This window comes from Lolium perenne, chromosome 2 (assembly GCF_019359855.2).
Source record: "Lolium perenne isolate Kyuss_39 chromosome 2, Kyuss_2.0, whole genome shotgun sequence".
Classification (NCBI taxonomy): domain Eukaryota; kingdom Viridiplantae; phylum Streptophyta; class Magnoliopsida; order Poales; family Poaceae; genus Lolium; species Lolium perenne.
Genome location: NC_067245.2, coordinates 315,108,715 through 315,130,871, shown reverse-complemented (window position 1 = coordinate 315,130,871; position 22,157 = coordinate 315,108,715). Strand labels below are relative to the sequence as shown.

At 43.6% G+C, this 22,157-nt stretch overlaps 3 protein-coding genes across 4 annotated transcripts; 2 read left to right on the top strand and 1 right to left on the bottom strand.

Annotated features, from left to right (window-relative positions):
* Positions 1-890: 890 nt before the first annotated feature.
* On the bottom strand, positions 891-4,131 carry LOC127336775 (U11/U12 small nuclear ribonucleoprotein 25 kDa protein). The gene is made up of 4 exons (XM_051363614.2): positions 3,799-4,131; positions 3,594-3,699; positions 1,704-1,803; positions 891-1,408 (listed from the first exon to the last, which is right to left on the bottom strand). Exons 1-4 carry the CDS (start codon positions 4,019-4,021, stop codon positions 1,313-1,315), a joined length of 525 nt encoding a protein of 174 aa, XP_051219574.1. The 5' UTR covers positions 4,022-4,131; the 3' UTR covers positions 891-1,312.
* A 133-nt stretch (positions 4,132-4,264) lies between these two features.
* On the top strand, positions 4,265-7,024 carry LOC127336776 (PHD finger-like domain-containing protein 5A). Its single transcript, XM_051363615.2, has 2 exons — positions 4,265-4,429; positions 6,451-7,024. The coding sequence occupies exon 2, from the start codon at positions 6,468-6,470 to the stop codon at positions 6,798-6,800; it is 333 nt and encodes a 110-aa protein (XP_051219575.1). The 5' UTR covers positions 4,265-4,429; positions 6,451-6,467; the 3' UTR covers positions 6,801-7,024.
* Positions 7,025-7,924: 900 nt separating this feature from the next.
* Positions 7,925-13,628, top strand: LOC127336773 (zinc finger CCCH domain-containing protein 30). Of its 2 annotated transcripts, none has more exons than XM_051363613.2 (4): positions 7,925-8,283; positions 11,565-11,680; positions 11,767-11,891; positions 11,975-13,628. In XM_051363613.2, the coding sequence occupies exons 3-4, from the start codon at positions 11,839-11,841 to the stop codon at positions 13,284-13,286; spliced, it is 1,365 nt and encodes a 454-aa protein (XP_051219573.1). In that variant the 5' UTR covers positions 7,925-8,283; positions 11,565-11,680; positions 11,767-11,838; the 3' UTR covers positions 13,287-13,628. The 2 variants fall into 2 exon arrangements, with proteins under 2 accessions (XP_051219573.1, XP_051219572.1); XM_051363612.2 differs by having other exon boundaries at positions 11,471-11,680.
* Positions 13,629-22,157: the final 8,529 nt, after the last annotated feature.

Sequence of the window (22,157 nt, the reverse complement as noted above, 5' to 3'; positions counted from 1 at the left end):
TGCTTGTGGACTAGTGTTTGAATTCTTGGAGATTATTTTCAAGGTAAGACCTTGGGGAATGTTGGTTCTAAGAGAAGAATCAGTTTCCACTTTCCAGTCAACACATTTTGCTTTTGTTGACTAAAATCAGGTTGTCCTTTTGGTTTTGATCATGGTAAAAAAGAAACTATGTTTTAAATCAATACATTTGTTTGTTGCTGCCTGTTTTAAACAGTTGAGACATCAACCAATTACTTCGTAACAAGGGCATGTCATACGTATAACATGGTAGATTTGATTCTCTGAACCTGAATTTTGAGTTAATAGTTTACCAAAGCTAGCTGACTTGCAAAAGCAGATAGTTAAGCTGGCTTTGGTTTGCTGTGTAGCCAGCTAAAGTGCCTGTGGCTGGGAAACTAGAAACCAATAGTGTGTTTGGGATTGGGACAGGAGGTACCACATCTGTGCTAAAAAGTTATCCCCTTGGTGCCCTTCCAGATGAAGAAAAAAGTTATCCCCTTTTCATGTCCCTCTCAGCCTGGTTAATCACCTGTTGAGATTTCTGCATGTTTTTTCTTCAGCCAAGAGCATATAATTTCTGTCTGTACATGCCACTGCATGCATGCATGCCAGTTTTATCATCTCAGCATTTCAGGTATGGCATGGCCCATGTGCCTGGGGACCACGCTGGATGAATTGTTGGGAATGTTGGTTCTAAGAAAAGAATCAGTTTCCAGTCAACACCTTTTCCTTTTGGACCAAAGTCAAGTTGGTCTGTTGGTTCTGGGCACAAGGCTTGAGGCTTGATCTTACAGGAAGTCAGAAAGTAATTTTAATCAATACATTTGGTTTTGCTTAGAACATCAGAGAGGAGCAATCTACCACTTTGTGTAACATGTGCAAGAGTTAAATATAACAAGCCAGACTTTGATTCTCTGAATAAAAAATAAAGTTAGCTGACTTGTTAAAAGTGCATTATCGTGGAATGGACTTCCCACTGGCAGATTACATGACTAGACTAGGTTTGAAACAAGAACATACATTAGCTAGGTGCTGCTCTTCCCAAGCATACACAATCTTCTGCAACTTCTGCCTCTTTTCTTCGTTCCACAAATACACTACCGGTTTCTAGTTCCCCATTTCGTTGGCGTAGCTAAATCTTGGAGCATTCTTCGTGTCGGAAATGAACTCTCCACTGCCATTATGGGCTTCTCTTGCTCGGAAATCATGAGGTGAAATCGCATTTTCCTGCTAAGACCATGGAAGAATCGGCGTTTTCTTCTCCTAGAATGCATCTGACGGGCTTCTCTTGCTCAGAAATCATGAGGTGAAATTACATTTTCCTGCTAAGACCATGGAAGAAACGGTGTTTTCTTCTCCTAGAATGCTTCTGATGAACTCTGGACATGACGTGCGGTGAGAAACAAACCTAGTTAACAGAGTCAATGACTTTAATCAGTTAAAGCTCGGTTACTACCTGCCATATCTAACAACATTATCTCTATGATATATCTGTGGTCAAACTATCTTATTTGGTCATACGGATTCCACTGCCATCTTAAGAAAGAAGTAAATATAAACATTATCCGAAAAGATAAGTATCTATATATACCATAAGAGATGTGTAGTTCCCCAAACAGGTTCCATTTGCTACTATGCATACTGATAATTCCAGAAAATTGAAATGAAGGAATTCTGTTACTCTTTAACAGGAGGAAGTATACCTTTGAGTTATTACGAATGCCCTGAGAAGAAAGTACAGAATTGTCATCTATCAACTTCTCACTCTGATGTGTCAGACAGTAGTTCTCCCAAATATGCTTCCTGGGACAAACATAAATAAATACTTAACAGAAAACTTTGGACATGCCAGTACCGTTATCAACGGAAATATGTCAAACAAAAGGTTGAGATATGCCACCAAAAGTATGCCAGTTCTCCTTATCCTTAATAGAGAAATGGACGAAAGGATTGATATTTACAGCTAAAATAATAGAGCTGAGTGATAAAATTCAGCAAAAAAGCATTGCACAGGTTGCTTACATATACAACTTATATAGTTCAGGAAGAAATGGATACCAGGGTGACACTTTTTGGGACTTCAATACAAGCCTGTCAGCTATTATATAGTTAAGTTAACATTAGAACAGAAGGCTGTATTATCAAGCCTAGCAAACATCAGTAAAGTAGGATCTCTAACTAGTTGTAAGCTTTCATGGCTGGAGCTTTTGAATTGCAGAACTCTTATATGGGCTTGAACTTATAGTTGGTAGATGCTGAACAATATTATGAACTTGTAATTGTTTTTTGCAGCATTAGTAACGTTCTATCTGTACATCAATCAAACAGTTCAGCTTTCACAACATATAGTTTAATATAACAGCACTACAATCCTCATATGACATATTATAATTTCTCTGGCAAATAGGCATAATACATTCTAAAATTTAGTGGCAAAAAATGCTAATGCCAAGAACTCTTTGCACTGAGTGCTACTGTTATATCAGACATGCAAACAGAAAAAGTGTACTGTCCTAGACAAACTTATAACCATGTAGTTGAAGCTTCATGGAGTCAAGCAAATGGGTCATAGTTTAGAGTTTAGAATCCCCGTGGAATATCTCGAGAGCAATTTCTTTCAGAGTCGAGCTCTTCAGAAGACAATCTCTTAACATTATACTCTCCTATGTTTCAACTGAAAGAGATTAGTCAAGATAGGGACTACCCTTATTCACACATGCAGATAGCCAATACCAAACATGTCCTTGTTCAGTGGAAAATCAAACCAAAAATCACAATAAGCTTCAGCTTGGATTCTCAACGTCTCGAGCTAATGCCACAAAGTGTTTGCAGGGAGTGCTACTGTCATATCTGACAGTAAAACAGTGTGCTGTCCAAGACAGACTTATAACGGCATAACCACATAGCAGAAGCTTGGAATCAAGGAAATGGCGTCTCAATTTTAGAGTTTAGAAAGTTCCTTATTTTCTCTGGAGAGAAGGATCTGAATAGCACGAGCATAAGATTGAAACAGTGTACAGAGAAAGGACTCATCCGTTCCCAAAATAGTCGTAAGAAATATTCAGTCAGCAGTCTATATTGAGCTTCAACTACTTCTACAAGTCAATCTTGGAACATCAGTTTTCCCAAGTATCAACTGAAAGATATTAATACAGAAAACGTAATTCAGATGACCTTGACAAACCCTATGTACAGACATTCAGTTATTTACTACGCCCTATGTTTGACAACTAATATGAAACGGAGGGAGCACCAAACAGGTCCAAGTTCAGTGCAAAATCAAACTAAAAATCACAATTGACTTCAGATTCTCAACTGTCTCGAGCTAATTCAGAATTCAAATCAGCCCCATATATCTTGTGACTCTCAGCCTCATATTTAGATTACCACACACATCTAAACTAGTACATTTGATAGATCAACAGCCTGTTGTGCCCAGCATGGGCTTAATTAAAAATGAATATACATCGGCAACATCTCGAAGAACGTCAAGTACCTAGATGAATTCCATTTCAACACGAATCAACTAGACACCATGAATGAAACGACACATGATCCACAATAGCAATAAATCTTACGCCGTATGCCCTTACCATGAGATATGCCGATGGCCCATCTGGCCCTGCTCTATCTCAGTGATCTTCTTCCTGACAGCCAGCTTCAAATCCTTGACAGTAGCAGTGTTCAGCACAGCGACATCTTTTCCACCACAAGCGCAAGCGTGGTAACGAATTGCTGCGGGTCAGCACATGGTTTTACAGGATCGATTCTGACGAAGATGTGGGGATTGGGATATACCGAACTGGGAGTTGTCCAGCTTGACGACGGTGACTCGCATGGCGCTGCCGAGCTCGAGGTTGATGAGCGTGTCCACGTCCCCCAGCGACGGCTTCCTCGGGACGTCCGCGAGTATGGGGTCGTCGAGCAGCGCGGCGAGCATCGACTGCAGCCTCGCCTGCTTCGCCTCGCTGCTCTGGTACGCGGCGACCTCCTCGAGTTTCGACGCTCCTTCCGAATCCATCGCCTCCTCCTCCGTCGATCGCGATTTTGTCGCTACAAACCGCGGATTTCCGCTGTGGCGGCGCTCAACGGCGGCGGCCGGAACTGACACGGAGAAGTGGGGGTGAAGAGGACGGGGGAGTAGAGAGGCCGACAGGTGGGGCCCACCTACAAGAGCAAAATATGTTGGACTGCACGGACCACTGCCAGCCGCCCGATAGTGCGTCCTGGGCGATTTAGACGGCGATCCCCATCGCGTCACCACCCGAAATCTTCTCCGTCTTTCATCTGCAAGCTTCTAGTCGCGTCGGCCGCCGCCGCCGCCGAAATCTCTTCCGCCCTCGTCGTCGCCGCCGTCTCGGGTCTCGGCGCGTCGCCTGCGGGGAGCGAGGAGGAAGCGCCGCCGCATCTCGAGCTCCTCCTTACGAAGGTGCGCGCAACTCGAACCCTAGGGCTTCTGATGTGTGATGTATGGCAATCACCAGGTTATCTTACCTGAATACGATGGGTGCATTCGCTAGCTTCCTCTGCCGTGCGTTCGTGCCACCGCTCCGGTGGGTGATCTTTGCTCGGAGTTTTGGTAGTACTACCTAGAGGCTGGATGTAATTGCTTCCCAAAAGTAATAAAGCATCCTTTATCGAAAAAAGTCCCCTGTTTCTCGCGTTATCCCTTAGGTCAGCCGCCGTAGCTTGGGGGCGGGGCGAGCCCGTTTGTACCAAACCCTAGCTCTCTAAGCACCTGGAGTAGGAGTCTTCCGAGTAATGTTCTCTAGATCCACTAAACTTCAAGTGGTTCGATTGACCGCAAATTGAAACACGTCCATGAGAGCAAGGAATACAGGTGGCAACTCTAATCCTTGTGATTCAGATGCAGTCGATATAGTTATAATCATGCAGCATCACACTTACATTATGTTGGCTATCTTTACATAGGAGTTTGGAACAAATGCTATTTGATTTGTACACTATGAGGCTGGAACCCATACTGTAAATTTTATTTTGTGGGGCTGAATTAGTGATTACTGATTAGTGAAGTAATTAGTATCATAGCAGGTATCTCCTACATGTGATGTGATTCATTTATGTTGCTGCTAGTGGCCTGAAACAAATGTATGTAACTAGTATCATAGCAGGTTGTTTGTGTCAATCGAACTGATAAAATATTCACTTAAATTTTGTGTTGTTTAGTCTTCAGAACATTTGGTTGTATTTCAGTTTTTTAATGTGTATTGTGTTTAAAATATATATGGATATAGTTATAGTACGGCACTGTCTCGTAACTTCCAAGTCGTGAACAAGATTCTTTCTGTAACTAGGTGACTGATCTGATCGGAAAATGTTATGAATCAACTTTATATCAAAGAGTTAGAACTTAGAAATTAGAAATTAGAACATCTGAACCACATTGTACTGTCGTAAGATACCTTACCTAATCATTGTGTGGTGGCATTCAGGATATTATTTGTTCTGCTGTGATTACATTTGTAGCTCGCAGTGTGTACTATGATGTGGCTTCTGTGGACATATGCCTACATGTCTGTATGCTTTTATGAGGAAACGTTTGATGTTTGATGGGACTGTAATGATAATAAATAAGTATATTGGAAATATGTCCGGTGGAATTTGAAACCATACCCATTATCTTTGTGTCAGTTAATCCATGTAAATAAGTTTGAGGTGGGCCTAATGACACTAAACGAATACATGGGAACATTGGGACTGAATTTAGAACCATACTTCTCCTTAAGAGTAAACTGTCCTTGTGTTGATTATTTCACTTCGATGATACAGGGCTTGATGAATTAATAGTTCTTAAAACAATTTCAATGTTAGGAATGAAATAAGTTAGCTCTTGTTTTCTTCTATGCCCAGAAGGGTTATTACATCTTAGTTTCCATTGATTGCAAGTGTAGCAAACATATTTCGTTAAAAGTTTGTTTCGGGTGATGTTTCTCTTTGGAAAAGATATATCCCATGGAAATATATTTAGTGGGATCCTAATTACAGTAATGAACATATCATCGAAATTTGAGTGGAATTTGGAACCATAACCACAGTATTTGTGTGAATTATCCCATGGAAATATGTCTGGAGGGGCCCTAGTGACACTAAATGAATAGATCTTCAACATTGTGTGTGGAATTTGGAACCATACCTGCTGTATTTGCGTTGATGGTTATTATGGATTCTAGTACGAGTAGTAAACTTCCTTCTCCTATAGGTCAATCTGTTCTTGTGTTAACTATTGTTACACCTAAGTGTCATCGGTTGCAAGTGCAACAGATAAATTGCATTAACAGTTTGCTTCTCCTCTAGATGCTACATTTCCAAAGCTGCACTAACTGAATTAACACTTTGTTTCTCTAAGGATGCTTCAACATTTCATTTCGTTTGCAGACAGCCTGAGATGACTAGTTCCTGACAAGTATTGGTTTGAACAATATTTCACAGGTTAGCACCTGACAGCCATGGCGAAACATCACCCCGATCTCATCATGTGCCGGAAGCAGCCCGGCATCGCGATCGGCCGCTTGTGCGAGAAGTGCGACGGCAAGTGCGTGGTGTGCGACTCGTACGTGCGCCCGTGCACGCTCGTTCGCGTCTGCGACGAGTGCAACTACGGTTCGTTCCAGGGAAGGTGCGTCATCTGTGGAGGAGTCGGAATCTCAGACGCCTACTACTGCAAGGAGTGCACGCAGCAGGAGAAGGACCGAGACGGATGCCCCAAGATTGTGAATCTGGGAAGTGCCAAGACCGACCTCTTCTACGAGCGCAAGAAGTATGGTTTTAAGAAGAGATGAACGGGGTGGATTTTCTTCCCAGGTCCTTTCGGCATGAGCGTGTGCTGCGGCGTTGATACCGAGATGAGTAGGTTGCTGAGGGTGCGGCATTGTATTCGTGTTATGATTTGGTACTAATGCGAGGATATGCATTCCTGATATGATCTGTGTTAACTATTTATGTTGTATCGTCGAAAACTCTGGACTGGTGATGAGCATCCATGGATGTTGACTTGAGATGTGAAGTGGCATGGCCTCCTCTGTCACGTAATTTCTCTTGGCTGTTCCAACATAGTATTGCATGGTTGTCATCAAAAAACAAGCTGGTACTTATCCCAGAACCAGCTGGAAATACCCTTATCAGTTGCTGTCTCTTTTTTTTTTATCAAAGGATCAGTGTCTGTCTGGCTGAGCATATGGACATACCGTGTACTATGGATTTTCAATATTTTGTGTTCTTGTAGGGAAATAACTTAGCATGCACTATGCAGCTTTTGAATTCTGATCCAGCTTTGAAGATATATCTTCAATGAGAAGCGCATGACACAGCAGACTATTCCTGTGAGCTGATTCATTGTTAAGTACCTGCGCTGCACCTGCTCAATGCCTGGCAACGCTGTACAAAATTCATTTGGTGTCGAACTCACAGGGTAGGACCTGGGTCAGTTAGCTCTGGTACAAGTAGACCAGAAGCTTCAGGTTAAAACAAAATAATCAGGCATAGAGTCAAAGAACATAAAAAAATATTTAAAATGTGATGATCTTCGGAACCCAAATTGTGCAATTTTTTAATCATAAAAGTCTCTGTCAATGAAATAATGGAGTCAGTACTGGATGGAGTTGTCCTGTCTGGTACGCACGTATATACCCTCCTAAAAACACTAACCTTCGACTAATATGTTTTTGTCAAGCAAGTACTGTACGTCTGATGAACCTGCTCGACGAGCTAATACCTGACCACGCGATAATTACGTGCCAGTTACGGACTGCGACGGCGCAATTACCAACCTACCCTCGGGCAACTTCGGTGCAGAGTCCGAACAGGACAGGGGCAGCCCGGTAATTTCACACCGACTCGGCCGAGAGGCTGGCTGGGTTTATATTTGGAACCGTATTAATCAAATCGTGTGAAACCGCAAACCGAAAAAAGGGGAAATAATAAACAACCCAAACGCAATCGACGATAGATAATAACAAAGGGGCAGGGCAGGGCAGAGCCGCCGACGCCAGCACATCCTCGCCTCTCCACCACCTCCCGTCCCCCATCCACCCGCCGCCGCCGCCGCCGCCGAGAAGCGGAGGAAACGAAACCCTAAGCGACCCTCATCTACCCGTCCGTCCGTCCGTTCCCTTCGATCGCGCCCCTTGCGGCGGCCTCAGCGTAGGGTTTCCGCTCGCGTTCCCGTCTACTAGATCGGACTCGATTCGGTTGCCGGGGGGTTAGGCGATGGGGTCGAGGCGGCAGAGGCGCGTCTCGTGGGCCGCCGCACCCAACCTCTGCAAGGTATTGCCATCGACAAACACGGATTCGCGCCGCCGGTCCCCCATTCGAGGATTTCCCCAGATTTTGATTCCGCTTCGTTTGCGTGCTGTGCTGCTTTGTTTTGATTGATTGATTATTATCTTGTTGTTGTAAAACGAACCCGGTGCCGATCCACCATCTTATTGCGTGCTTGCGCTTCTGCCTGGAGGTGCGAGAGTTTTGAATCTCGCCAGCGGCGGAAGCGAATGAGATGTGGGTTTCGTTCCGCCAATGGGCAGAAAAAAACCCAGCGCCTACGCAAAAATAATCGATTGATCGGGCAGCCTCTGGGCTGTGCGTATACATCTAACATAATCTGTATGAAGCAATGAAACAGCACCAGGATACAGATGACGTGTGGGGAAAACTAAGCAAAAGGGTACTTGGCTGCGAGCAATGAATTCATTCATCAAGCCAAACAATTAAAGAGAAGTGCAATATTGCATCTAGTAACTGCTGAAAAATCTGGCTACAAACCCCTATAGATCGCCTACTTTAGACAAAGTATATCTTATCTTTATCATCAACAAACTTCAGCCCTTTGATGCTTCACTAGGAAGATTTAAGTGGCGATTCAAGTTTAACCACATTTTCAAGCAGTATTAACATGTAATGCGGAATTTTGCTACCAACAAGAGTAACAATATGACATGTGGTCTTTGTAAGTATGTAGATTAAGTATAATTTGGGCATATGCAGTTATATTTTTCTTGCTGAATAAGTCTGTTCAAATTACAGCGTCAACCGTACATCCAACTTCGGTTTACTAAACCCAAATGGTCAATCAGGCTGAAAATTTTGGTTATAAAATTATATCTTATAGATAGTCTACTTTAGACAAAGTATATTTTATCTTCATCATTAACAAACTTCACCCCTTTGATGCTTCACTGGGAAGAGGGAATATCTTTAGTTTCTACATTATCAGGAGCCCATGATTACATGACTTAAGCGTCGATCCAAGTTTAGCCACATTTTTCTAGCAGTATTTAACATGTAATGCTGAATTTCGCTACCAACAAGAGTAACAGTATAACATGTGGTCTTTGCAAGTATGTAGATTAAGTATAATTTGGGTATATGCAGTTATATTTTTCTGCTGAATAAGTGTGTTCAAATTACAGCGTCAACCGTACATCCAACTTCAGTTTACTAAACCCAAATGGTCAATCAGGCTGCTGCGTTTTAATGCATGCAGTGTAGCCTTTTATCCTATCATCTTATATTTTACACTACATGATCTCCTCCAGTGGCTCAGTTCTTGAATAAATATTGTAGTGTTCTGCAAGTCGAAGAGCTTACTCTTAAAATTTGAAATACATCTGATCCCATAGTACAAAGCATCGCATACTCTTAAAAAGTATACACTTCATGATCTGCACCAGTGGCTCAGTTCTTAATAAATATTTTAGTGTTCTTCAAGTCGAAGAGCTTACTCTTAGAATTTGAAATACATCTGATCCCATAGTACAAAGTATCGCATACTCTTAAAAAGTATACACTTCATGATCTGCACCAGTGGCTCAGTTCTTAAATAAATATTTTAGTGTTCTGCAAATCGAAGATCTTACTCTTAAAAATTGAAATACATCTGATTCCATAGTACATCTTAAAAGTCGAAGAGCTTACTCTTAAAATCTTTGCTGGGGACTTGTTAATATACTGAGCTTAATGATTGGACTATGATACGGTTGCTTGCTGAATTGAAATATGCAAAAAAAAAAAAAGTGCAATGGATGTGATGAAATGTGATGAACTGTGCAAAAAATTCAGCCGGCATTGTTCTGTTGCATTCTTGGCCATTTTATTGTCATCAATGAATGTGATGAAATGTGTATGATTTAAGTTCATAAAAAAAACTTAGTGACACACTAGATTCTCTCTTTTTTCTTGCTATATAATAGTGTAACCATATTTGACCTATTAAGCAATGCGCTCTTGCCACTTAACTCATTGGTCTTTGAGAATCAGACACATTTGATTGCCATTTATGTTAGACATATCGTTTGGCAAGCCCTCTTTTATGTACCACCAGCAAATTTATTTTATTAATCTATTCATTAATGAGATAAAGCATTTAGAGCAACATATACACTTCTCAAGCTTGTTTTGTCAGTTAACATCCCTAAGTTGATTGCATTTTTGTTCTGTAAAACCACAAAGGCATACATCACACTCATGCTTGTCATTACAAGATTTTATGCGTATAGCCTTGTCCATGTTTCCTAAGCACTCTGGTGCTGATTCGTGGTTGGTACGTCCAGTCATTAGCCCCAAGGATCATGCATGTCTTTTTTTGGCTCAATATCATGACTGATTATCCATGTATTTTTGTTCCAATAACATCACTCCATTTACTGCTGAGCGATGCGCAACATATGAACACTTTTGATGGGATATTCATTGTTTATTGTTGATAGCCTGTATCTATAGCTAGCATCATTACTTAGCTTCACTGCTTTCTTATAAATGGAGGTCACAAGCCATGTCCTGACTCTAGCATTGTACTGATCTATCACAGAACCATTTGTCAAAATCTCCTTTCTTTTCCTTGGGGACCTCCTTAATTGATCTACTACTATTTTTTTATCATAGATCGTACATAGTCCTGAACATAGATTCTAGTATGAGAAAGAAGAAAGCAACAAGGTTTAAACTGCTCTAATATGTCACAGAACTCCTTTGAATCTCATCTTTTTGTTCGTAGGAGAGTGCCTTGATTGCGCTGCTTTTTACCATGGATAGTAGAAGTCCTGAATATTATTTCTGGTCATATTCAGAAGGAAACCATCTTCTGTGTTACCTCGTTCCGGTTAAAAGTTGACTGTTCATCCACCTTATAGACACCATTCTTCATGGCTGCGCAATGAAGGAATCCTTATGTGGTTCTCTAAAATATACAGCCAATTAGCATACACAGTTTTGATGGGCAGTGCTAAATCAAGCCATTTTTTTGTGCTATAGCATGTGCCAGTGCTGAATAAAATTAGCTTTGTTAATTAGGTTCAAGGTGTGCTTTATATCAGTTCACGTGTAGTAATCATCTTGTTGCTCAAGTACATTATCTCTGAGTTCAATGAGCTGCAGTGTAATTTTTTGTTCGAGGTAGGTTAAACATTGTAAATGTTGATATTAGGAGCCTCATCTCTTGCATTTGTAAATCTTCCAGGTAAGGCTTTTTATATCCGAGGATTCCCCTTCTCAAGCTGGATTAAGACCACAAGACAATCTCCAAGCAAAAGGCTCATGTTTTATGCATGCAGCTGGATCGAGTTCAGATGATTCCCTGCCTCCAGGCTTTGAGTCACCACAGCCAACCAATGACCTCAAAATTGACATATCTCAGATTCCCCTTATTAGGTGGAAATGCCCGTCACATGTAAGACTCGTGATTTTAGACTGCTCTTTTGCACAAAATTCCTAGAGAATTTTGATAACACTAAATTTCCCAACATCTTACTGCAGATACTAGTAGACCCAGATTGGCACGTTGCCTCTGGAGAAGAAAGCAAGGAGATAGCTATACAAAATGAAAGAATGTTTGGAGCTCTTGAGGCTATGTATCCACGTGCATCGAACATTCCTCCAAAGTAAGCAAGCTTAATATTGGTTTATTGATTCTTCAGATGTGACACTTTGTTCGTTATTCATTAACTTTTTTCTGCCAATCCAGCCCATTTGTTTCCCCTGATGTGAAAGACTCTCGTTATGATGATTCCCAAACCCTATTGGTTCCTTTGATCCCTGTTGAAGATGATGATGCTTCAGATCAGCCAGAAGCACCATTGCTCGATATGCCAAACAATCACCATCATTCAGGAAAGTATGACCCTGAGAGAATCAATGTGCCACAAATTTCACATACTTTAATTAGTGCTGCACAACAGCAGCACTATGGATCCAATGGTGCAACAAGTTATGATCTCTCCGTGGAGCCTGATGTGTTGGCTGCAGCCTCTGCTGCATTCACTGCAATAATGCAAAGCAACCAAAAGGGAAATATGGTTGACCAAGATCTACTTGTCAAAATACTAAGTGATCCTGCACAAGTTGAGAGGTTAACGCAAGAATATAACCAAATTAGACATGAACAATCTAGAAGTAGTTCTGTTGTTGCCCCAGTGCCACCAGGTCCACCACCCCAAAAGACAGTGAGTGCTTCCGCCCCATTTTCAGATCACATGACAACCTTCCATAACACAAATTGTACACTCCCTCCACCACGAATGGCAGTGAGTGCTCCAGTGAGTGCTTCTGCTTCTTTTTCAGATCATATGACAACCTTCCAGAACACAAATTCTATGCACCCCCCACCTCGAATGGCCCTTCCACCACCAATGGCTCCAGCGCCAATGATGAATAGACCACCTCAAGGATTTCCTCCGGTTGCCATGAATCGTCCACTAGGTTCAAATCCAGCTATGAATTCCATGAATTTTCTACCAGGTTCTAGCCCAGCTATGAATTCCATGAATCTTCCCCCAGGTCCTACTCCGGCTATGAATTCCATGAATCTTGCACGAGGTCCTAGTCCGGCTATGAATGCCATGAGTCTTCCACCAAGTTCAAATTCAGCTATGAATGCCATGAATATTCCCCCAGGATCAAGTCCAGCTATGAATCTTCCACCAGGATCAAGTCAGGCTATGAACTTTTCAAGTGCCCCAGCAAGGGGCATTCCTTATTACAAAACCCTGATCCATCAGCATGGAGGGGAGAGGCAGGAGCCACCTGAACAACAGCGACTGCAGTATGGAATGTACCACCAACCTGCTCCTCCGCAAACTGATGCCATGAACGGTACTTCTATGGTTAACAGAGATACCAAATTGAGGCCAATGAAACTATGTGCTTACTTTAATGGTCCAAGGGGTTGTCGCAATGGAGCCAACTGCACTTTTCTACATGACACGTCAGCTAGGCAGGATGACTCAAAAGGCTCAAAAAGGATTAAGTTAGACAGCAGAATAGCTGGTCGAAATTGAGCTGTTGGTAGCTGCTACTCAAGTTTTGACAGTTCTTTGGTTCAATGTCTTTTCACATGCATGGTTCAGTAAATATTACGCCTGCCTGCCAGCTCACTGTTCGTTCGACTTCCAGTACCCTTTGAGGAAAAGATGCTCTGGAAGAAAGGGAAATATTCCATGATTGATCAGAGCTCAGATTTTTACTGAATCATATACTCAGTTCTCTGTTGAAGCACTTTAACCGTGGCTACTTAATTGCCACGTAAACAGTGGTTGTTCTTGTTTTAATTATTTGAAAACTTAAGCAAACAAAAGCCAAAGATTGATATACTTGCTATCTGAGAGACCATAATCACTTCATATACTCCTGCAACATATAATTAACTGTGCACTAAAGCGGATGATTATGCATTGCTACGGCCATATATAATTTTTGTTGCAAACTAATTTCAGAAAATATTTGACTATTTTTAAGAAATTGAAATATTTCATGATGATTCAATGTCAAAAAATATATATTTCATGATTAATTGGAGTTAAGTTTTTTACTGTTCCAAGTAGAACTGTAGAAGCACTTAACGGTGGCTAGTTTAATTCTTACTGTTGTCAAATTATTTGAAAACTTGAAGTAGACAAACAAAGACCAACATATAGAGATATTTTGTTACCTCAAGTAACTAACCACTTTATATGCGAGGTAACTAGTGGGTTAAATGAAAGGCTCTCCCACAGTGCATTTTTTTGTGTTTACACAATCACATGCATTCAAAAAAAAATGTGAGTGCTAGTTATTTTTGTATACCACTACTATCACAAATTAATGATTGTACCTAGTGACACCAAACCCTGTGGCACTGGTAGTTATATATGGCGGTTTAATGAATTCCTTATAATGTAGTCATGTTATCACCATGACAGCTTATTGTACATACTCCGTCATATGAAAGTTGTCTAAGATTTGCTAAAATATAGGTACATCTAAATTTTAATAAAAAAATTACAACCTTCATTAGACGGAGGGAGTAATACTTTCTCCGTTCACAATTACCATGCGTTTAGGTTTAGTCAAAGTTAACTTTACAAAGTTTGACTATAAATACAGGAAAAAATATTAATATATAAAATACAAAATTAGTATCATTATAATCATTTTGAAATGTGTTTTTATATTATGTAAATATGAAGCTATAGGTGCTGATACTTTTTGCTATATCTTTGAACAAACTTTTGAAACTTTGACTGTAACCAAAACAAGATCGCAGGGTAAAATAAAAACGGAGGACGTATATTAGACTCTCTGTATATAAGCTCGATACAACCAGCTCGTAAGAGTAGCAGAAAACGTATGGACGTGCATCATATCAGTACAGCTGATTATTATATAACCTCTTAAATACACAAATAGCATTTTTTGAGCGAAAATACACGAATAGTTAGTGGTCACTGTCTATTCTGGATCGATGAGCGAACTAACTAATAGTGTGCCCATAACTGTACGTGCTAAGCTAGGGATTGGCTAATAACTGATCCCGTGCGACCTGTCCCGTATGTCTTTTTGTCCGCTCGCTCGTTCCAGAAATCCACTTGATCACTTGGCCCGCAGCTATCTAACACGTACTGGTATGGGCGGCCACGTCGCTCTCTGCATGTACACACATACCGATACCGTACAGGGTAGCTTTCTCCACGTAGCTTCAGTGAGCAAGCAGTAGCTAATTAAGTCCTCTCGGTCTCCATTACCATTCACCAGCTCCGGCTGTTTTAGTTGGAACTTGCCCTCGCGTGAAGCACTGGACCGTGCCCATTCCATGCATGTGACCGATAGAGCCGACCGCATGTTGATGTGGGCAGTTGGTACACACATGCATGCAGTGCACGGATGAAGCTGGCCCGAGATCTGGACCAGTCCGTCTCCGGCTGTCGACGAGATCATCACATTCACAAACCATGCATAAGCCCATGCATTCCGACGAACCAAATCCTCGGGCCTGGCCCGTTCTTTCACTAATCACAAGCCCATGCACTCCGACTGCTCTTTTCTGCTGAAAAGATAGAGGACGCCATGTTTGGTTTATAGATCCTATAGATCCTCCGGATCACTTATGTATTCCCTGGAACATTATCTAATAAAGCTTCTGCTGTTTTCTCAAAAAAAAAAAAAAAAAGATAGAGGAGCCCCTGTTAACGAGAATGAATGATGCACTCATAGCGGGAGAAAATACTAGTACTCCGTTCGTTCTATGAAACTACTTGTCGGAGGTTTATTAAAATTTAAGTATATCTAGATACTATTTAGTATCTTGATACTTTGAATTTAAACAAATCCTAAAAATGTTTCATGAGATGAATGGAATAACAGGTGGATGTTTTTTTTGCTGGTAGGTCGTCCTCCTAGTAAAGTTTATTTTGAAGAGAGATCATTAGCTCCACTTGATTATTCATCATTTTGCAATGCTTAGCAGTCATTTTAATAGAATCTACACAAGAAATTACCCTTTCATGAAAGACATTAATTTTATGAGAGTTCTCTATTATATCGCTTTCAATATCATGGTCAAAAGCTTTTTGATGATAAGTAGAGTCATTTCTGAGACCACCTCACGGCGGAGGAGCGGAATGACCCCCAGTGGTTGCCGGACAACGGCGACGCCTGGGACAACTTCTTCGTCCAGCAGCGCGTAGATCGCCTCGCCGCCTACGATGGCAACGGCGACCCGGCGTCCAACTACGGTTGTTGGAGATATGCCCAAGAGGCAATAATAAAAGTGGTTATTATATATCTTTTTGTTTATGATAAATGTTTATATACCATGCTATAATTGTATTAACCGAAACATTGATACATGTGTGATATGTAAACAACAAAGAGTCCCTAGTATGCCTCTTAACTAGCTTGTTGATTAATGGATGATTAGTTTCATAATCATGAACATTGGATGTTATTAATAACAAGGTTATATCATTGTATGAATGATGTAATGGACACACCCAATTAAGCGTAGCATAAGATCACGTCATTAAGTTATTTGCTATATGCTTTCAATACATAGTTACCTAGTCCTTATGACCATGAGATCATATAAATCACTTATACCGGAAAGGTACTTTGATTACATCAAACGCCACTGCGTAAATGGGTGGTTATAAAGGTGGGATTAAGTATCCGGAAAGTATGAGTTGAGGCATATGGATCAACAGTGGGATTTGTCCATCCCGATGACGGATAGATATACTCTGGGCCCTCTCGGTGGAATGTCGTCTAATGTCTTGCAAGCATATGAATAAGTTCATAACAGACCACATACCACGGTACGAGTAAAGAGTACTTGTCGGGAGACGAGATTGAACAAGGTATAGAGTGATACCGATGATCAAACCTCGGACAAGTAAAATATCGCGTGACAAAGGGAATTGGTATCGTATGTGAATGGTTCATTCGATCACTGAAGTCATCGTTGAATATGTGGAAGCCATTATGGATCTCCAGATCCCGCTATTGGTTATTGGTCGGAGAGAGTACTCAACCATGTCCACATAGTTCGCGAACCGTAGGGTGACACACTTAAAGTTTGATGTTGAAATGGTAGAACTTGAATATGGAATGGAGTTCGAAGTATTGTTCGAAGTCTCGGATGGGATCCCGGACATCACGAGGAGTTCCGGAATGGTCCGGAGAATAAGATTCATATATAGGATGTCATTTTATAAGATTTAAAATGATCTGAAAGATTTTATGGAAGGTTCTAGAAGGTTCTAGAAAAGTCCGGAAGAAATCAATTTGGAAGGCGGAGTCCCGAAGGGACTCCACCTCCCATGGCCGGCCAACCCTAGTGGGGGAGTCCAAGGTGGACTCCACCTAAGGGGGCCGGCCACCCCCCCACATGGAAGGGGGAATCCCACCTCAAGCGGGAGTCCCACCTTGGGTAGGTTTCCCTACTACATGGAAGGTTTTGGGTTGGGGTCTTATTCGAAGACTTGTAGTCCAACACTTGGGGGTTCCACCTATATAATGAGGGGCCAAGGGAAGGGGGCCGGCCACCCCAAGACCACAAGGTGGCCGCACCCCTTAGTGGCCGGCGCCCCCTTTCCCAAACCCTAGCCGCCCCCCTCTCCTCCACTCTCCCGCACGCTTAGCGAAGCTCCGCCGGAGTTCTCCACCACCACCGCTACCACGCCGTCGTGCTGCCAGATTCAAGGAGGAGCTACTACTTTCGCTGCCCGCTGGAACGGGGAGAAGGACGTCGTCTTCATCAACACCGAACGTGTGACCGAGTACGGAGGTGCTGCCCGATCGTGGCACCGTGATCAAGATCTTCTACGCGCTTTTGCAAGCGGCAAGTGATCATCTACTGCAGCAATAAGAGCCTACTCTTATAGGCTTTGGAAAATCTTCAAGGGTGAGTCTCGATGAAAGTATAGAGATGGTAAACCTAGAGGGGGGGTGAATAGGTTTCCACAGATTTTAATCCTTTCTTTGCAATATTAGGCTTTGCGGAATATAAAGGTGAGCCTAATGCAAACTAGGTGAAGCAACCTATATGAAGATACAACTATCTCGAGCACGAAGGCTCTCTCAGGCAGTTTAAATCACAAGTAAGGAGTTCGGTTAGAGATAACCGATAGCACGCGGAGACGAGGATGTATTCCCGTGTTCCCTTGCTTTGCAACAAGGTACGTCACGTTTGGAGGGGTGGAGGTCCCACGAAGGATTCCCCACGCCACGAAGGCTCACCCTATTCTCCGGAGCCTATCCCACGAAGGAATAGCTCACTCACTTATGGTAGACTTTGAGGTAGCCTCCAAACCTTCACAATCTTGCCCGGAGCAAATCCACAGCCCGGATGCTTCCGGACTCCTCTTGCCCACCTAGGGTTTCCAAGGAACCCTAGGAAGCAAGCTTCTCGATGAATACAAGGGGGAATGAGATTTGGCTTGGTAGAACAGTAGATCGGGTCCTCCTCTAGTGATTCCCCGGAGGGATTTGAGTTTGGGTGGAGGAGGAGGGAGATCGGAGGCTTTTGGTGTTTCTAATAATGGAGTAAGAGAGAGAGAGCTCAAGAACAGCTTGTAGTGTGTTGCCTAACAGTTCAGAGGTAGGAGAAGGCCTATTTATAGTGTTCTTCGAAATATGGCCGTTGGTCACTTGCCACCTCAGCATTTTCCTCGACAAACCCGGTTGACCGGACCACAGACCGGACAGCCCGGTGGGGAGGCCGGTCGGACCGGACCAGCGACCGGATTCCCTTTGCGTCGTCTTGGAGCTCCTTCGGTTGGCGGCCGGTTGGCGCCCGGTTGACGCTCGGTCGACCGGACCGTGCGCCGGACTCGCCGGTCTGTGGTCCGGCTGACCGGGCGGCAACCGGATCTGCTGGCTCTTCGTTTGGAGCCCGGTTGGCGCCCGGTTGACCGGCCAGCACGCCGGACTGGCCGGTTGCTGACCCGGTTGGACCGGGCTGCAGGCCGGATTTCTCCTGTAGACCCTTTTTGATTGTTGTCGAAGTGGGGGGTCTCCTTTAGCCTTCTTGTTCCTTTGATACACCATTTACGCCTCATTGCCTAATACCTGAGATTATCCTTATAAACATATTAGGCCAAATACTTTAGCACGGTGTCATCGTTACCAAAATAATGGATAAGGGTAAAATACCCTTACAATCTCCCCCTTTTTGGTATACGATGACAAACCGAGCTAGAGTCACAAATAGATATTATGATAAGCTCTAAACCTTGATTCCATATAAGATATTACGACAGCTCCCCCATAATGTGTGCACTTGGAGAATTTGCGTTTGAATGCAAAGTGCACCATTTGTGAAACATGAGAAGCTCCCCCAATATCTTTAGGAAACAAGCATGGTATGGTGATGTGCATATCAAGATAAGCATAGCACACATAATCATCCTAACATAGAGTAGCACACATAATAGTCGTCCATACACATCCATACACGAATTATTGGAGATAGCAAATGGTTCTTGAAAAACTCAAAGTAAACAAGCACAAGCCATATAAAATCCAAATAAAGCAACTCCCATGGCTTGTGGCAATCAAAGAACCCCGTGGTCCTAGACTCTACTCTCTTCTCCCCCTTTGGCATCGGAACACCAAAAAGGCGAAGAAAAGAGGAGAGATGCTATCGCACCCATCAAATGTGACCAAGCCCGATCGAGGAGGAGCTCTCGCCATCACCATCGCGTGCAGCCGTATCAACCTCATCGTCATCACCATCATCATCATCATCATCAGCAGGAGTGGGAGCACGAGCAGTCCTAGGGGGGAGAGCACCATGAGCGTACACGGAGAAGTCGAAGTTCTGGATCATCTCATCGGTAAGAGGAGGCATCTCCCACTGAGGTGCTACCACAGGCTCCATCTCAGGTCCAGTAGGAGGAACAGGGTGGTTCCTTGAGGCCATGAACTCAGTCTGGCGCCTCCGTGTCTCCTGGGTCATAGTAAGGGTCTGATGTGCAACATCATTGCTGTTCTTGCACATTTGCCACATGCTGGAGAAGAAGCGAGCGGCCCCATGCTGGGAGCGCCGAGAGTGACTGGAGCTAGCATCATGATCATGGTGGGCCTTGGAACGGCGCTCAGTGGAGGGCATCATGGAGGGAACGTCTGGACGAGTGGCCTCCTGAATGGGTATCCTGAATGGGTCCATGGTGACTCTTTCACCAAGGACGTTGAGAGGAGCGGGGACAATGTAGTTGATGAGCCGCTGAACGTACTGAGCATAGTTGGGAGTCATGCGGTCCATAATTGCTCGCTTCAGTTCACAGTAGATAAGATCACAGCCATCAATCTTCCTTACCCTGTCAGGATGACAATAGTACATCAGATTTAGGTGATAGTTCCGGACTTCACTGGTGTCGCTAGACTTGCTGATGAGGCTCTCACGGAACATCTTGGCAAGTACAAGATAGGAGTAGTACATCCCAGAGATAGTGGGAGGTCCAGGCGTAGGGTTCGCAGGATAGCAGAAGGAGATGTCACCCTTAGTAAGCTTGGACCGTGAATGAATCTTGTACCCTGGAACACTGTCATCACCACAACCCATGGCTGCACGGAACTAAGAGTAGGAGCATGAGTACTTCTCCTTGCCAGTCATCCAGGTGATGGTGCGGTCCGCATCATCATGGAAGAAGACGGTGCAGTGGAACTGACGGACAAGGAGGGGACAGAAGGTAGGATCGTCTTGTTGATCATCAGGCTTGAGGCACACAAGGTCATACAATCCCATACCCTTCAAGGTTTGAACCACAAAGCGGTACTTTGTGGCGTCATGCAAGGCAAATTCGTCAGGATTGATGGCCTTGGGTGATACAATATCACCATTCTTCATAAACTCATGAGAATCATAGTAACCATCCCATAGGGCTGCTTATGTCTTGGTCCAGAAGAGCTTGTCCCCACGTGTGTAAGCCCGTTGCTCAAAGCGATACGGATTTACCGTCCTCCATTCCTGCCACTCAACACGGTTTGCAATCCCAACATTGACAGTTGGCACTATCTCATCATTCTCTTGGGCGGCATGCTTATCCTTTTTCTTGCCACCAACAGACTTGCTTCTACCCCCAGCTGTGCTGCCAATGTCAGTACCCTGATGAGCTTGAGGGGGTATGCAACCACTAGAACGGCGGGGAGGATCAGCAGTCCTTCCTCTCTTGGCAACATTGCCACGTGGTGGCTCACCACTCCAACTACCTGTGAATGAGAAAATAGAGCAAGGATAGCAGTGGGGTAAGTGTACATGTCATCAGTAAGAGGGAAGCCAAAAGAGCATAGCATATATCCAAGTGTAGTGATGAGATTGTGCGAAAACTGGGCAAGCCGGCGCACAGGCCGGTCCAACCGGGCAGCAGACCGGACGAGCCGGTTGGCGCCCGGTTGACCGGGCCGTACGCCGGGCCGGCCGGTTGAGCGGCCGGTCGACCGGGCTGGTGACCGGATCTGTCGAGGTGTGAAGTTTTGCCCAGAGTTTCTACCACAAATTCATGCAAAAACTCATAAACTTGAATATAGACTATAGCAATATAGTGGAGTAAGTGCATTGTGTTGTGAGACACTCTAAAGGCATGAGGACTTACAAACCCTAACCCTAACCCTAAAATTTCCCCAAAATTTGTCAAAAAGTTGCAATGTGTGAGGGGGACTAGAGGATAGGGAGAAAGGAAGAGTACATTACCCGAAGACATTGTCCTCCTTGATCAAGAGAACAAGAAGAACACAAGGTAAGGCTTGAAAACCAAGAACACCAAAAATTCCCAAATGAGCTTGAGAGGGCTCAGTTCCTTCGGTGGAGATGTCCCAAAGAGCCCGATCTATGTTTTGGTGGAGTTTGGGGGGGTTCTTGTGGTGGGAACGGCCTAGATCTTGGTGGGAGTGACCAGGGCACCGGCCATGGAGTGTGGAGGTTGGGGAACAATGGGGAAGATGACCCCAAGGGGTATCCCTTCCCCAATTTATAGTAGGCTGCGCGGCCGGTCGGGCGCCCGGTCGACCGGACCTGGCGCCGGCTGACCCGGCCCAGGTCCCGGTTGGCGCCCGGTCAACCGGACCATCCGGTCAGGGACCCGGTCCAACCGGGCCAGGGACCGGCCAGCCCAGATTTGTCTAATTTTGCCTCGTTTTTGCCCCTATGCTTTGTGTAAACGTGTGTGAGTGCTCAAATGATGACATGTACATATAGATAGATAGATGATGATGAGATGAGCATAGACATGGGGTTGGAAACACAAAGTTCTCTAGGCATACCCATTGGAGAGAAAATCCAAACAAAATGTGAATAACAACAATGGGCATGATTCGAAGTATATATCAAGAATCATAAGTCATTTTGGAAATGATGTTCGCAATAAGATCATTTGGCCTTATATAGTCAAATCAAG

Bases quoted from the DNA above. Each gene is read 5' to 3' on its own strand.
- LOC127336776 (XM_051363615.2), top strand. From the start codon at position 6,468: ATGGCGAAACATCACCCCGATCTCATCATGTGCCGGAAGCAGCCCGGC.
- LOC127336775 (XM_051363614.2), bottom strand. From the start codon at position 4,021: ATGGATTCGGAAGGAGCGTCGAAACTCGAGGAGGTCGCCGCGTACCAG. The intron at 1,804-3,593 runs GTAAGGGCATAC...TGTTTGTCCCAG, and splicing joins GGCCATCGGCATATCTCATG to GAAGCATATTTGGGAGAACT. The intron at 1,409-1,703 runs GTATACTTCCTC...TCTGTTAACTAG, and splicing joins GCATTCGTAATAACTCAAAG to GTTTGTTTCTCACCGCACGT.
- LOC127336773 (XM_051363612.2), top strand. From the start codon at position 8,227: ATGGGGTCGAGGCGGCAGAGGCGCGTCTCGTGGGCCGCCGCACCCAAC. The intron at 11,681-11,766 runs GTAAGACTCGTG...ATCTTACTGCAG, and splicing joins GGTGGAAATGCCCGTCACAT to ATACTAGTAGACCCAGATTG. The intron at 11,892-11,974 runs GTAAGCAAGCTT...CTGCCAATCCAG, and splicing joins GCATCGAACATTCCTCCAAA to CCCATTTGTTTCCCCTGATG.